The 12,391-nt window shown below is 46.0% G+C and overlaps 2 protein-coding genes across 2 annotated transcripts in view; both read right to left on the bottom strand.

Annotated features, from left to right (window-relative positions):
• LOC138145709 (lithostathine-1-alpha-like) overlaps window positions 1-981 on the bottom strand; it is an 18,524-nt gene extending 17,543 nt beyond the window's left edge. Inside the window, exons 1-3 of the mRNA XM_069067359.1 lie at window positions 921-981; window positions 581-699; window positions 103-240 (exon numbers count right to left, since the gene is read on the bottom strand). Of these exons, the coding sequence (XP_068923460.1) occupies window positions 103-240; window positions 581-699; window positions 921-981 (318 nt within the window). The remainder of the gene's footprint in view (window positions 1-102; window positions 241-580; window positions 700-920) is intronic.
• A 9,170-nt stretch (window positions 982-10,151) lies between these two features.
• On the bottom strand, window positions 10,152-12,391 carry LOC138145718 (lithostathine-1-beta-like). Its single transcript, XM_069067361.1, has 5 exons — window positions 12,331-12,391; window positions 11,995-12,113; window positions 11,506-11,643; window positions 10,620-10,731; window positions 10,152-10,219 (listed from the first exon to the last, which is right to left on the bottom strand). The coding sequence occupies exons 1-5, from the start codon at window positions 12,389-12,391 to the stop codon at window positions 10,152-10,154; spliced, it is 498 nt and encodes a 165-aa protein (XP_068923462.1).

The raw sequence follows: 12,391 nt of genomic DNA on the forward strand, positions 1-12,391 counted from the left end.
CACACACACACACACACACACACACACACACACACACACACACACACTGCTTTCCCACTTCACTCTCCTGGACACAGAGAGTGCCTGGTTTCTAGATCATACCTTGTTGGGATCATGCAGGCCAATCCAGACTGGGTTCTCACCAATATCATTCTCTGTGATCATGGTGGCCACAAAGGAGGCCTCAGCCTCATTGAGCAGGGACCCCAGGTGGCCTGAACGGTAACCCTGGCACAGCAACTGTGGAGGGCAGGGAGGAGGTAGGAGTCACTAGGTGGGCAATAGAATGCCCCAGGGGAGTTTCAGTGGGCAGGGTGGTCAATAGAGGAAAAGAGAAAAGGATAAAGGCCCCAAGGGAAGGGACAATGATTAGATGGTTAGAGGGGGAGAAGTATCACCATTGTGGGAAATGAGGGTCTAAGGGACACAGAAAAAGGAGGGACCTAGTTCTGGAGTTCCTAGGGAATGGAAGATTTGGGTGAGAGATGAGGGGCCAGGGATTCATTGGGACCCCACTTCTGAGCCAAAGGTAGTGAGACAGAACTAGTCACCCTCCTCAGGGGCCCTCTCCCCAACCCACCTCAGCACTGTTCCAGGTCTCCCCAGGACCCAACAAACCATAGCAGTGGGAGCCATGGAAGCCAAAGCCCTGGGGGCAGGAGCTCCTGCCAGAGGGGGGAGCAGGGGCCTTCTCTTGGCCTGGGAGAAGGAGGAGAGGAGATGCATGTGAGGGCAGCTGAGGTCCCTGTTCTCTGGACATCAGAGAATGTACCCCACAAACCCCCAGCTGCTCCTTCTCTGTTCTGCTGTCCCCACACTCCTGCTGTCCTGCCCTTCCCTTTCCCTCCTACTATGTCAAAGTCTCCAGGGCATTTCTTTGCCCAAATGTGTAATTAAGGAGGAGGCCTGGAGAGAGTTACCTTGTGTCAGGCCTGGCAGGAGCAGGCAGGTGAAGAGCAGCCCTGAGAAGCTGGGTAGCATCATGGCAGATAGCACCACCTTGGATTCTGGGGAGGAAGGAAGAGAAATCCTGATCCCCCTGTCATGGCCCAGCCAAGGATCACATAGATATGGGAACAAAGATGGTGGCCCAGACCTCAATAGACCCCCAATCCCAAGACTGGGATTGACTTCCCTGCTTTCTCCTTCTTCTTCTCCTCTTTCTAGGGTCTCTGCAAATCTGCAGAGTCTGGCTATGGGACAATTTGTGGGGTGGACTTGTAAGCAAAGACCCCTCCCTCTTTCAGAGCCATTTAGAAATGACCATCTTCTGGTGATTCTCTTCAGGATGACTGGTGGATGCCTCCTCCTTCTACCTGGGAAGGTAAAGGGCTCAGGAGATTGCAGGGACCCAACCTCCCATACCTTTCCCTTACTTACCAGATTGGCAGGATTAAGGGATAGTGTATCTGACCAGAAAAGGACAGAACCTTTATAAAGAGAGGAAAAGTGGGGGTGTTGACATTGGCAAGGGTGGAAGAGGAGGTGACTAGATAGAGGCAGGTGGATCGAGTGAGGGTCAGAGCACAGGTGTTGATGAGGGGCAGGGGCATTCCTGGAAAAGGACGTGGTATTCCTCAGTCTGTGTTCAGGAGCAGAAATGAGCATTGCTTTCTTCCCAAAACGCAAACGAGGGACATAAGATTGGTTCCTTCCCCAAGGCATGCCAGCTGCCTTTTTCCCATAGCCCTGGGAAATGTTCACAAAGGCTGGCTATGGATGATGAAGGAAAACACTCAGGAATGAGTGAGCTACTTGCAGGTTCTGGCTGGAGGAGGCTCGAATCCAGGAAAGGTCGTAGACCTTGGCCCTGAAGAAGGTGGGAATTCCAGTCAATGGGCCCCAGGGACTTTGACTGGACTCTCTAATCTTCCTTTTAATTACTGGAATTTCTTGGATGAGCAAATGGGTCTCAGGCTCTTGGAAAGGGTCTTTCAGTGATCACGAGCACATTTTATAGAGTTGATTTGGGATTGCATTGACATAGTCAACAAAGAACAGAGTATGCTGCTGCTTCTTCTAGCACAACTTTGCCCCCGAAATAGAAATACAAGTGGACATAGGCAGGACCAAGCAGCAGTTCTCCCAAATCTCCGAGGCCCTCATGGAGACCCACAGTATCCATCTGTTCCCTGCCTACACTTGGCTGTCACCTCTCTCTCGTTTAGGAGATTCTCTACTAGAGGTTTAAAATCCTAGATGGGACTTGGAAATCAGTTTGCTTCCTTATTATTAACAATTTTGCAGCCCACTAGCTGGCCCTTGGAGTACCCAGTCGGTGATTCAAAATACATGGCCCTACTGAGGACGTAGTCTAGTTTAAATGCCAATGTCTCTCTCAATATATGGTTCCCAAAAGAAACCACAAGACCCTGGAGATGACTGAGCAATCCTGAGGTCATTGGCACCATCATTCTTTTACTCAGGACACTAGACTTCCCAATCAAGGATGCTTAGATTGGGTCTGTTATGTTGTAATGGTCTGCTGTTCAGTTGGCCTGCCTTTAGTTTCTCCCCACTTCATTCTGTCCTCCATTTAGCCACACATCTGATTTTCCCAAAGACCAGATCTTTCCACGTCACATTCCTTCTTAATAAACTGTACTGTTTCCCCATCATGTCCAAGATCAAATACAAAATCCTCTGTCTGATATTTCAAGCCCTTTGTAGCAGGGCCTTCTCCCGCTTTTCCAGTCCTCTTACACCTTATTCTATATAACCTTCTCTCTGGTCCAGAAACACTGGTCTCCTGACTGGCCCAGCAACAAGACACTCCACCTCTAGGTTGAAACCTCCAGGTTTTCTCTGCCTGACTCCCAAGTCTGGAATGTTCACCCTCCTTATCTCTGCCTGCTGGCTTCCCTGACTTTCTTTAGGACCCAATGAAAACCCCATCTTCTCCAGGAAGCCTTTGTTCATCCCTCTTAATCTTAGTGCCTTCTGATTCAGTTATTTTCTATTCATCTTCTAGGAAGCTTGTTTGTACATTTTGTTTACTTGTGGTGAAACATTAGATTGTAAGCTCCTTGAGGGCAGAAAATGTCCTTTGTCTCATCTTGTATGCCCAACCCTTAGCATATTACCTGACACCTAGTAGGTGCTTAATCAATGTCTATGGAGTAAAGGACTGACTGACTGGCCTCACTGCAGCTACCAGTTCAGCCCCAGGCTGGGAAGAAGCAGATTGCCACTGCTCTCCCTCTGATGATGCCTCTGAAACCAGGGCTCAGACCTTGGCAGGATTTCTGAAGCTTGTTATAATCCCTCCTTCCTACAAAGCTGGTCTTGATGGTGACAAAGAGCCCCGATTGTTCCCCTCCCCCCTTTAGCCCCACCCCCACCTCCTGATCCCCCTCTCCCAGCAGATCACAAAGAGCTCAAAGTCTGAGAGGCTTGTTGCTTGGCTCCTTGTTTATAAGAGAAGGAAAAGGATCAAATCAAGAGTTTTAAGAGAGGAGCCAAAGCCGTTCAGACACCTCTTCTACTGCTTTAAATTCTTCTGGCCTTTTCCAACATTGTCATATCATGGAAAAACCCAGAAACATTGTGCTGGACTGGTGGAGGCTGGAAGGCAGCTTCAGTAAGTCAGAGACACCCAGGCATTTGGAACATGTTGGAAGTCACTACCCATTATGGTGTAAGTTTGTTCCCTTAAATAAAGCCCCTTCCATTAAGCTGTTAATGAGGAAAAGGAAAGAAAAAGTTTCTATCTGTAAAAGCAGAGATTTTTATTTCTTTTTCAAGGATGGGAGACATTATGTGTGTTGTGGATGAAAACTCTTATGTCTAATAGGAATGGAACAATCAGTTTGTTTTGTTTTTGTTTTGTTTTTTTAAAGCAATCGGGGTTAAGTAACTTGCTCAAGGTTACACAGCCAGGTGTTTCTGGGTGGGTGCTAACTGTCTGAGCCCGGATTTGATCCCAGGTCATACCTACTCTGGGGCCGGTGCTCTTACTCACTGTGCTACCTGGCTGCCCCTAATCAGTTTGTTTTAATACAATTGGTAGGGAAGGTATAGAGAGACTCTAACCAGGGTCTGAGACTCTGCTTTTGGCTCCAAAGTGGTCACATCTCAATTCCTCTTTATGCCTTGTCATTTCTAGGATCTGTATTTTCTGATAGAGAGATTTTTTTCTCCAGTGCAATTCATTATCTTCAACCTGGAAACCTGAGGAGTGCTGTGATGGGCTGGACTGGACCAAAGGCCCCCTTTGTGGGGTTACTGCCCTGGGATTCTGAGTCTAGTACTGTATAAAGTAGCAGGAAGGGGAGGGGACGGGACAAAAACAAAGCCAAAGGGAGAGAAGTTCCCATGTTCTGGGTAAGTAGGGCCCCTCTTTTAGTCAGGGATTCAGTAAGTACATGGTGGAGGGGATGAGACTGAAGGGGGAACACATAAGGTTCCTCTTTCTCTCTCTTTCTCCTGAATACCAAGTCAGGGTCACTCAGTAGCCTGGAATATAACCGATGCTTAATAGATACCTGGTGACCAACTGACTCTGGTCAGTTAGGAAAGGTCAAAAGCAAGGTTTCCTGATTTCCTCCCCATCCCATTCCCACCACTACAGATGTTATTTTTCCTGACTCAGGTTGCTATTTTCCTCATAGAATTTATGAACAAAAATCAAGAGCCAGGTAGAGTCTGTTCTTCACACAAGGAAACCATAGTACCATAGCAAATGACTTCAGCTAGAGCCAGAAGTGAGAGGCAGAGAGGACTTCCATGTGCAAAGAAGAATGTTTGTTTTCTTATTATGTTCTTTCATGAAATGTCAGTGCTTTACTAATAACTATGCAAGGGCCCATAAGCTGTGGTTTTACTGGACATATACCTACAGAATGCCTTGAATCATGGGGATCCTTCTTTAGGGAATTTGCCCTGGGAATTGGAGTGTGCCTCCAAGCAGCACACTTGGGAGGTAGAAGGGGTATTCAGAAGAATGGCAGCAGACCAGAATGATGGGCCAAGAAGAGCCATCTCCCAACGCCATGCATTTCCTCTGGCTGTCCTTCATATCGGGCATGCTCTCCTTCCTTCTTCCCTCTCTGGCCTTCCCTGATTTTCTTCAACTCCCAGATAAAATCCTATGTTCAGCATGTAGCCTTTCCTGATCCCATTTCCTCCCAGTGCCTCCACTTGGCTGACTTTCTCCAATTTATCCTGTATATAAATTATTTCGACATTTTGGTTTGCATTAAACTATCTCCAGTATCCCACATTAGACTATGGGTTTGTTGAGAGCTTGAACTATAACTGACTTTTCCTTGTGTTCTTTGCTGCAGTGACTACATAGTATATAGTAGGTATTTAATAAATGCTTGTTTGCTTAACTTGATTACCATATGAAAAAACTCATAACAGAGGCCACCACAAGATTCTCTGCTTTAACACAAGTTTGATAGGATGACTGTGGAGGTCCCCTTATACACAGAAAGCCCATGATTCTAAGTCTTCTCTTCTCCAGATGAAATACATACATTTTGCTCACATAGCCCTTTTGTTATAGGTTTACTGGACTCTTGTTATAGTCCACACACCCCCCACTCCCATGTACCTCCTCCAGGTCTGTTAACACCCCTCTTTGAATGTGCCAGCCATATCGAAGAAGGAATCAAGATATGTGCAGATTCTTGTCACCAGAGTGATTGGCTCGGCAAGAGTTCAACATCCAAAAGTGTAGTGATTTTATCAGTGTAAATGACATGAAAGAAGAGGCCTGGTCATCATCTTTGATGCTACTCCCTAATGACCCTGGGAGCTTTCCATATAATGGGAAATTGGGACCTCCCATATGTGTTGCCTGCCCTCCCTTAGAATGAGCGCTCCTTGAGAGGAAGGACTGTCTGGCTTTTCTATGGGTAAGTCTAGATTTACCACAGTGCCTTGAATGTACTGAGTGCTTAATGGATACTTTTTCATTCATTCATTCCTAAGATCAAGCCTTGACCTCATTTCAAGAGTTGAGGGATTGAGCCCAGTTTCAGGAGTTCAAATGCTTAATTTCAGGTCAAACGTGAAGGAATGTTTATCATCTCTGAGTTCTCCTTCTGTTTAAAAGCCCAACATCTGCCATGGATTCACTCTCAGCAGCTGGGGCCACATAAAACTAAACCACAGAAGAGGTAGGCAGGGACATAAGGTCACAAGAATTTAGCCATTTCAAGTTCCCAGTCATCTTAACTGGCTTTAAATACCCATACTGTCTTCTACACTGTGACCCTTCAAATAAAGTCTCAAAGCACATTTGGTAATTCAACACATGTGATGACTGCCCCTCCTTTGTCACTTTTGTTGAGAAGAAATAAGGTAATATTCAAGAATATTGAATATATATGAGTGTGTATGTGTGTATGTACATATGTATATGTGTGTTTGTCTAAGTTAGTCTAGCAAAGTGCAATAAGGACATTACCCTCCTTACATGTAACTTAAACAGGGATCACTCTTCAGATCACTACTGGACTCAATGCCATATTCTGTTTCATTATCATGAGTTCTGTGGTGATCTATTGGTATGTCTGTATAATTATTAATTACCAACAATTCAAACCTCTCCCATTAATTACTCACTTAGCTCCAAGGACACCTCTCTAGTTTATTATATATTATTTTTAACAAACTGTAGACACTGCCTCCTTTTCCCATAAGCATCTCATATCTCCATACATAATGCAATTCCAAAACTAATAAACTGTCTAGAAGCATCTTTGATCATTTGATCAAAGTTATTAACTATACAATTCACTAGAAATCGGGACATAAATAATGATTTAAAATGTTTAGCTCTGAAAATGGTTACTGAGACATGTTCACCCATTATTTCTGATCATGATTTCTCCTCATTTCTGAACCAAAGCCCTATCATTCAACTTCTCCATATACTTTCTTTTTTTTTTTTTTAAAGCAATTGAGGTTAAGTAACTTGCTCAAGGTTATACGGCCAGGTGTTTCTGGGTGGGTGCTAAGTGTCAGAGCCCGGATTCGATCCCAGGTCATCCCGACTCTAGGGCCAGTGCTCTTACTTGCTGTGCTACCTGGCCGCCCCTCCATATACTCTCTTGCATCTTTCAAGAATGCTCTCCTTCATTAGTCCTATGTAAGGGTGAAACTCTGTTCTCTGAGGGAGTTCTTCCTCTCTGTCTCCACTTAAACTCTCTTTAGCCATGATAAGAATCTCTGTCTTTCCACAAATGCCTCTAAGAATTTCAGTTACATTGCTAATGTCTAATATTCCAGAGTTAACTAAAAGACATATTAACAGTCTCTATACTCATCATGAGAATATTAAAAATTATGTTATACTGGAAAAAGGAACATTAGTGAGCAATGAGTAGGTTGCTACTGGCAGAAAGCACTCAGCTGCTGCAAAGAGAAAGCAAATTGGTACCCAAAGGGAGGGAGATCTATACTTTAATGTATAATAGTAATATAATATTGATAATAACAATAAAGAGGGAGTTAGTTAGCATGGGGAAGAAAGCAATGGTTTCAGAATCAGAAAGACTTGAGTTTCAATCCTACTTCAGACCTGAACTTAAATTGGGATCCTTGGGTGTGTCATTTAATCTTCTCATTCATCGGTCCCTTATACAGAAAAGTGGGACAATAATATCACCTCCCGCACAGAATTATTGTGACTATCTGTCGATGATATGTTTGTAAAGTGCTTCACAAACTTTGCATCTCTATATAAATGTTAGTTTTTGTTCAATTCCTATGTTTGATGAGAGGGAATGCTTTCCTGCTGGACCTGGTATCTGGTCATAGGGAGGCATGGGGACCTGGATTTAGGGGTCAACAAGGGAGGGGCATATTTCTGGGGCATTTGGGGAATCAGTCACCAGAGAGGAAACATCAGCTCTGCTCCTGCATTTTAAGGGTCTCTTGTTTCTTGATCTGCTCCTCTTCCCGTCTTAGGTGCTGCTTATCCTTTGATGACCTAAGCAGTGAGGTCTTGGAGATATGCAGAGGTCTCATGCCTATGGCTCCTCTTGGACTAACCGAGCGAGTAAAGCTCCTCTGAAGGCATCCTTCATATTTTGTGTGTAGCGTTCTATGTACACTGCCTCCCCCATTAGAATGTGAGTTCCTTGGCATGAAGGACCTACTTTCTTCCTTTATTTGTATCCTTAATATTGCTACAGACACAAGAAAACCTGAATGTTTGATGGGTCAACTGATGAGTTATTGAACTAATTCTCTGAAGACAATGGTTGGCTCTTGTGTCAACAATTCTAGATATCTCTTGACTGTAACTAGCAATTGTTACTGTTTGGGCCAGAAACCCTGAAGGTCTTTCCCTCTCAGACTGATGTTTTTACTGAGTAAAGGGGCTATTCTGTGCCTCACTACTTACCTATCCTCAATCACTGAATGGGTCATTGTCTCAATTACACTGAGACTTGTTAAAGACCTTAGCTTAAATAGACCAACGTTTCCCACTGCATCCTGGGTCATGTCCAGTCATCTGATCTATATCTGACTATTGGAACCAGATGGCTCTGGAGGAGAGAGTGAGGCTGGTGACTTTGCACAGCTCTCCCTCACTTAAATCCAATTCACTTTGCAAGTCATGGCATCACCTCCCTGATGTCATGGTCCTCTTAGAGAACTATGGACAAACAAGAGCAACCACCACCGGACTTCTCTACTGTGTTGACTTTTACCAGCAGGTGACACACCTGTGCTCAGTAAATGTGCCAAAAGCCTGAAGAAGGGTCTCCTGTTCTGAGGGATAGAGACTATAGTAGACAGGACTTTTGATATGAGGGCAGGCAGAAATATTGTCCCTGGAAGGGGCTGGCATGAGGCCAGGGACCAGGACAGTGGAACATCCCTCAATATTGTGAATGTGAAGTGTGAACTATTGCACAACTAAGTCCAGGTGTTAAAAAATGCACATGCTACTTCCCCTAAGGGGAGAACCTGCCTCAACAATCAGCTTCTCCATATACTTCATCCAATCTGATATGCACAGAGACATGAGAGGACCAGGAAACTTCTTAGTGTGATGACTTTGGAGGCTCCAGGAGAGGAAAATGTGCAAAATCAAGAAAAGATTTCATGAAGTTAAAGTCATGACCCCTTGGGTACCAAACAGACCAGGGACTTCTGGATTCAAAACACCAGACACTGGGGCAAGAGCCCAAACAGCCCAATGGCAACTGCAGGCTAGATGTGAAGGACATCTCAGGGTCAATGGGGGTTAACACACATGGAGAGAAGGCCCCCCAAATGAGTTTTGGAAGTAATGATAGATCCTCCCAGATCTTGGGATGTTCTAAACTGACGTGAAATGAAGATGTGTTCCTAGCTTCACTCCAGCGCTTACTGTGGAGAAAGATTTTCATACTACATGTAAAATCCAAAGATTTGTGATGTTGAGAGTGTCTTTGGCCCTCACTTTCCTCACCTCTAAAATTGGGATTCTTTTTATAAGGTTGGTATGAGGTAAGTTCTTTATGAACCATGATAAGCCATAGTGCTTAAAAGCCTGTGAGTCATCCAGATAATTCAGAGGATCAGGTCAGAAGGAAGTTTATTCAAAGACACATAACCATCGGTGGAGTATACAACAAAGCCATCAATAGGCAAAACACCATTTGGAAGGAACCTGAAAAACAATCCTCCCCCAGTCCTGCAGCCTTGGGAAGAAGTGTGCATAGGAGATCCCGGCTCTATATATTCCCAGAACATAGACAAAAGTAGAGTTTCATCCATTAAGGTCTAACTTGGTCTTTCAGTTTCAAGTGATCTGATTTCTTTCTTGAATGACCTTCTTCATTCTTTACTTAAGAATTCTCACCTGACTAATATTTGTTAAAATAGTTTAAATTTGATCTCTTCTACTTTTTTAAGTAGGGTGACCATTTATATTGAGGTTATTATCAACTTTGGGCCAATTGTAGTATATAACATAAAAGGCCCTGGGGCAGGTAGCCCTGAGTGGGGTGCAGTGGGAGGAAGAGTAGAAGAAAAGGAAAAGTGGGGACAGGTGGTGGGCAACAAAGGGGATATGAGGAATTGGTGTGAAGAAGGCAGAGGGGAAGGAGATGATCTGGGAGGACAGAGACCGTGGCCAAGACCCTCCTTGGCTGTGTGTGGCTCCATGGCAGCAGAATTCCAAGCTTTTCCTCTGGCTTCTTCCTCTAGGCTTGGAACTTACAAAGGTAGAGGTACTGCTTCTGACAAGGTTCATCTTTCCAGCTCTGGAACCCTGTAGAAAGATGGCCCAAGTTCAGTTGAGGGGGCAGGTTAGACTAGGAAACCCTTTGTCTGATGACTGTGGCTTTCTGGCCACAGATCTTAAATTCATTCAAGTTTATCCTGGAGGTCCTAAGAAGGAGGGAGAGTAAAAAAAAGTAGAAGAAAAGGAAAGGAAGGAGAGAGGAAAAATGACAAAAGGGAACTGAGAAGACGGGGGGAAAAGGAAGAGAAGAAAGCAGGAGAAAGAAAATAGAAGTGAAAAGAAGAGAGGACAAGAAAGGCAAGAGGGGTCACCCACATATGCTAGAAAGGAGGTGCCCCAGGCACCCAGGCTTTCAGACCACACGGGGTGAAGAGAAGGCTCCTGGGCAGACGGTGGAGGTGTGAGGGTGTTTCTTTCTCTAGCTCACCAGACTGAGGAGTCAGGATCGCACAGTAGTTCGGGCTGGCTCTGCCTGGGGAGCCCTGTCCCCAGGCTTGGTAGAGGTAAAGGGCATTGCTGCTCCATCTCCACCTGCGGTTCTGGGGGGAGGGAATCAGGAAGGGAGGTGGTTAGGGAATAGTGAGACACCTCCCACCTCCTTGAACCCTTCAATAAACAAGTCAACTGCACCTGCACCTTTATTTAGCTCGGACCTCCCAATAGGCTTAGTCTCTTCTCTAAATCTTTCCAGATGCTGCTATCCTTTGTGCTGCTTCTAAGAGTCATCAGTATCAGGCTTCTTCCATTCCATCACAGTCTCTCTCTGAGATCTAGGCAGAGCCCACCACCCAGCCCTGCCCCAGAAAATCGTCTCTATCTCCTGTGCCTCACTCCTCTACCTTGCTCTTGGCAGGCTCCCTGCCCTGAGGACCCTGGGCCTCTAGGGGAGCCCTAGGTCCTGGACTGCTTTACACCCATCCCCAGATGCAAAATTTCCTGATGTGACTCTTGTCTCTACAAGGAGAGTGACTGAGAAGTCTCCTCATCTGAGAACTAAGCAAAGACGAGGGCTCCCAAGACTTGTCCATTAAATCAAAAAGAATGGGCAGAGATACTGAAGTGAATTTGGTGAGTACCAATGAGCTGCAGGTGGAAATGCAGACTCCTGCTGACCCTGGACACCATCCAGACCTCCCTCCAGGCCCCTCCTGCCCCCTCTGGCACTTCTCATATCCTTTCCTAAATCTAGTGATTTTCTCAGGTTCTTGGACTTCCAAGATTGGTCAAAACCACCTCTCCCACCCCAACCCCCACACACTTCCTTTTCCCTTCACTCCCCTGGACACAGACAGAAAAGGACTTCTGGGTCATACCTTGTTGGGGTCATGCAGGCCAATCCAGACTGGGTTCTCACCAATATCATTCTCTGTGATCATGGTGGCCACAAAGGACGCCTCAGCCTCATTGAGCAGGGACCCCAGGTGGCCTGAAGGGTAGCCCTGGCACAGCAACTGTGGAGGGCATGGAGGAGGTAGGAGTCACGACGTGGGCAATAGAATGTCCCAGGGGAACCTCAGGGAATAGGGTGGTCAACAGACGAAAAGAGAAAAGGATAAACGCCCCAGGGGAGGGAACAAAGGTTAGAGAGTTAGAGGGGGACAAGGATCACTATTGTGGGATGTGAGGGTTTAAGTGACACAGAAAAAGGAGGGACCTAGCTCTGGAGTCCCTGAAGAGTGGAAGATCCGAGTGAGAGATGAGGGGTGAGAGACTCATTGAGACCCCACTTCTGACTCCAAGAGACAATGGCATAATGAGACAGAACCAGCCACCCTCCTCAGGGGTCCCTCTCCCCAACCCACCTCAGCAGTGTTCCAGGTCTCTCCAGGACCCAACAAGCCATAGCAGTGGGAGCCATGGAAGCCAAAGCCCTGGGGGCAGGAGCTCCTGCCAGAAGGGGGAGCAGGGGCCTTCTCTTGGCCTGGGGGAGGGAGGAGAGGAGATTCATGTGAGGGCAGCTGAAGCTCCTGTTCTCATCAGAGAATGTACCCTACACACCCCCAACTACTCCTTCTCTGTTGCAAAGTCCCCAAAATCCTGCTGTCCTGCCCCTTCCCTTTCCCTCCCACTAAGTCAAAGACCCCAGGGATTTTCTAGGCTCAGATGTGTAGTCAAGGAGGAGGCCTGGAGAGAGTTACCTTGTGCCAGGCCTGGCAGCAGCAGGCAGGAGAAGAGTAGCCCTGAGAAGTTGAGGAACAT

This window comes from Petaurus breviceps, unplaced genomic scaffold (assembly GCF_028583685.1).
Source record: "Petaurus breviceps papuanus isolate PSGF00001 unplaced genomic scaffold, PetGlider_PUasm1.0 139, whole genome shotgun sequence".
NCBI classification, from domain to species: Eukaryota; Metazoa; Chordata; class Mammalia; order Diprotodontia; family Petauridae; genus Petaurus; species Petaurus breviceps.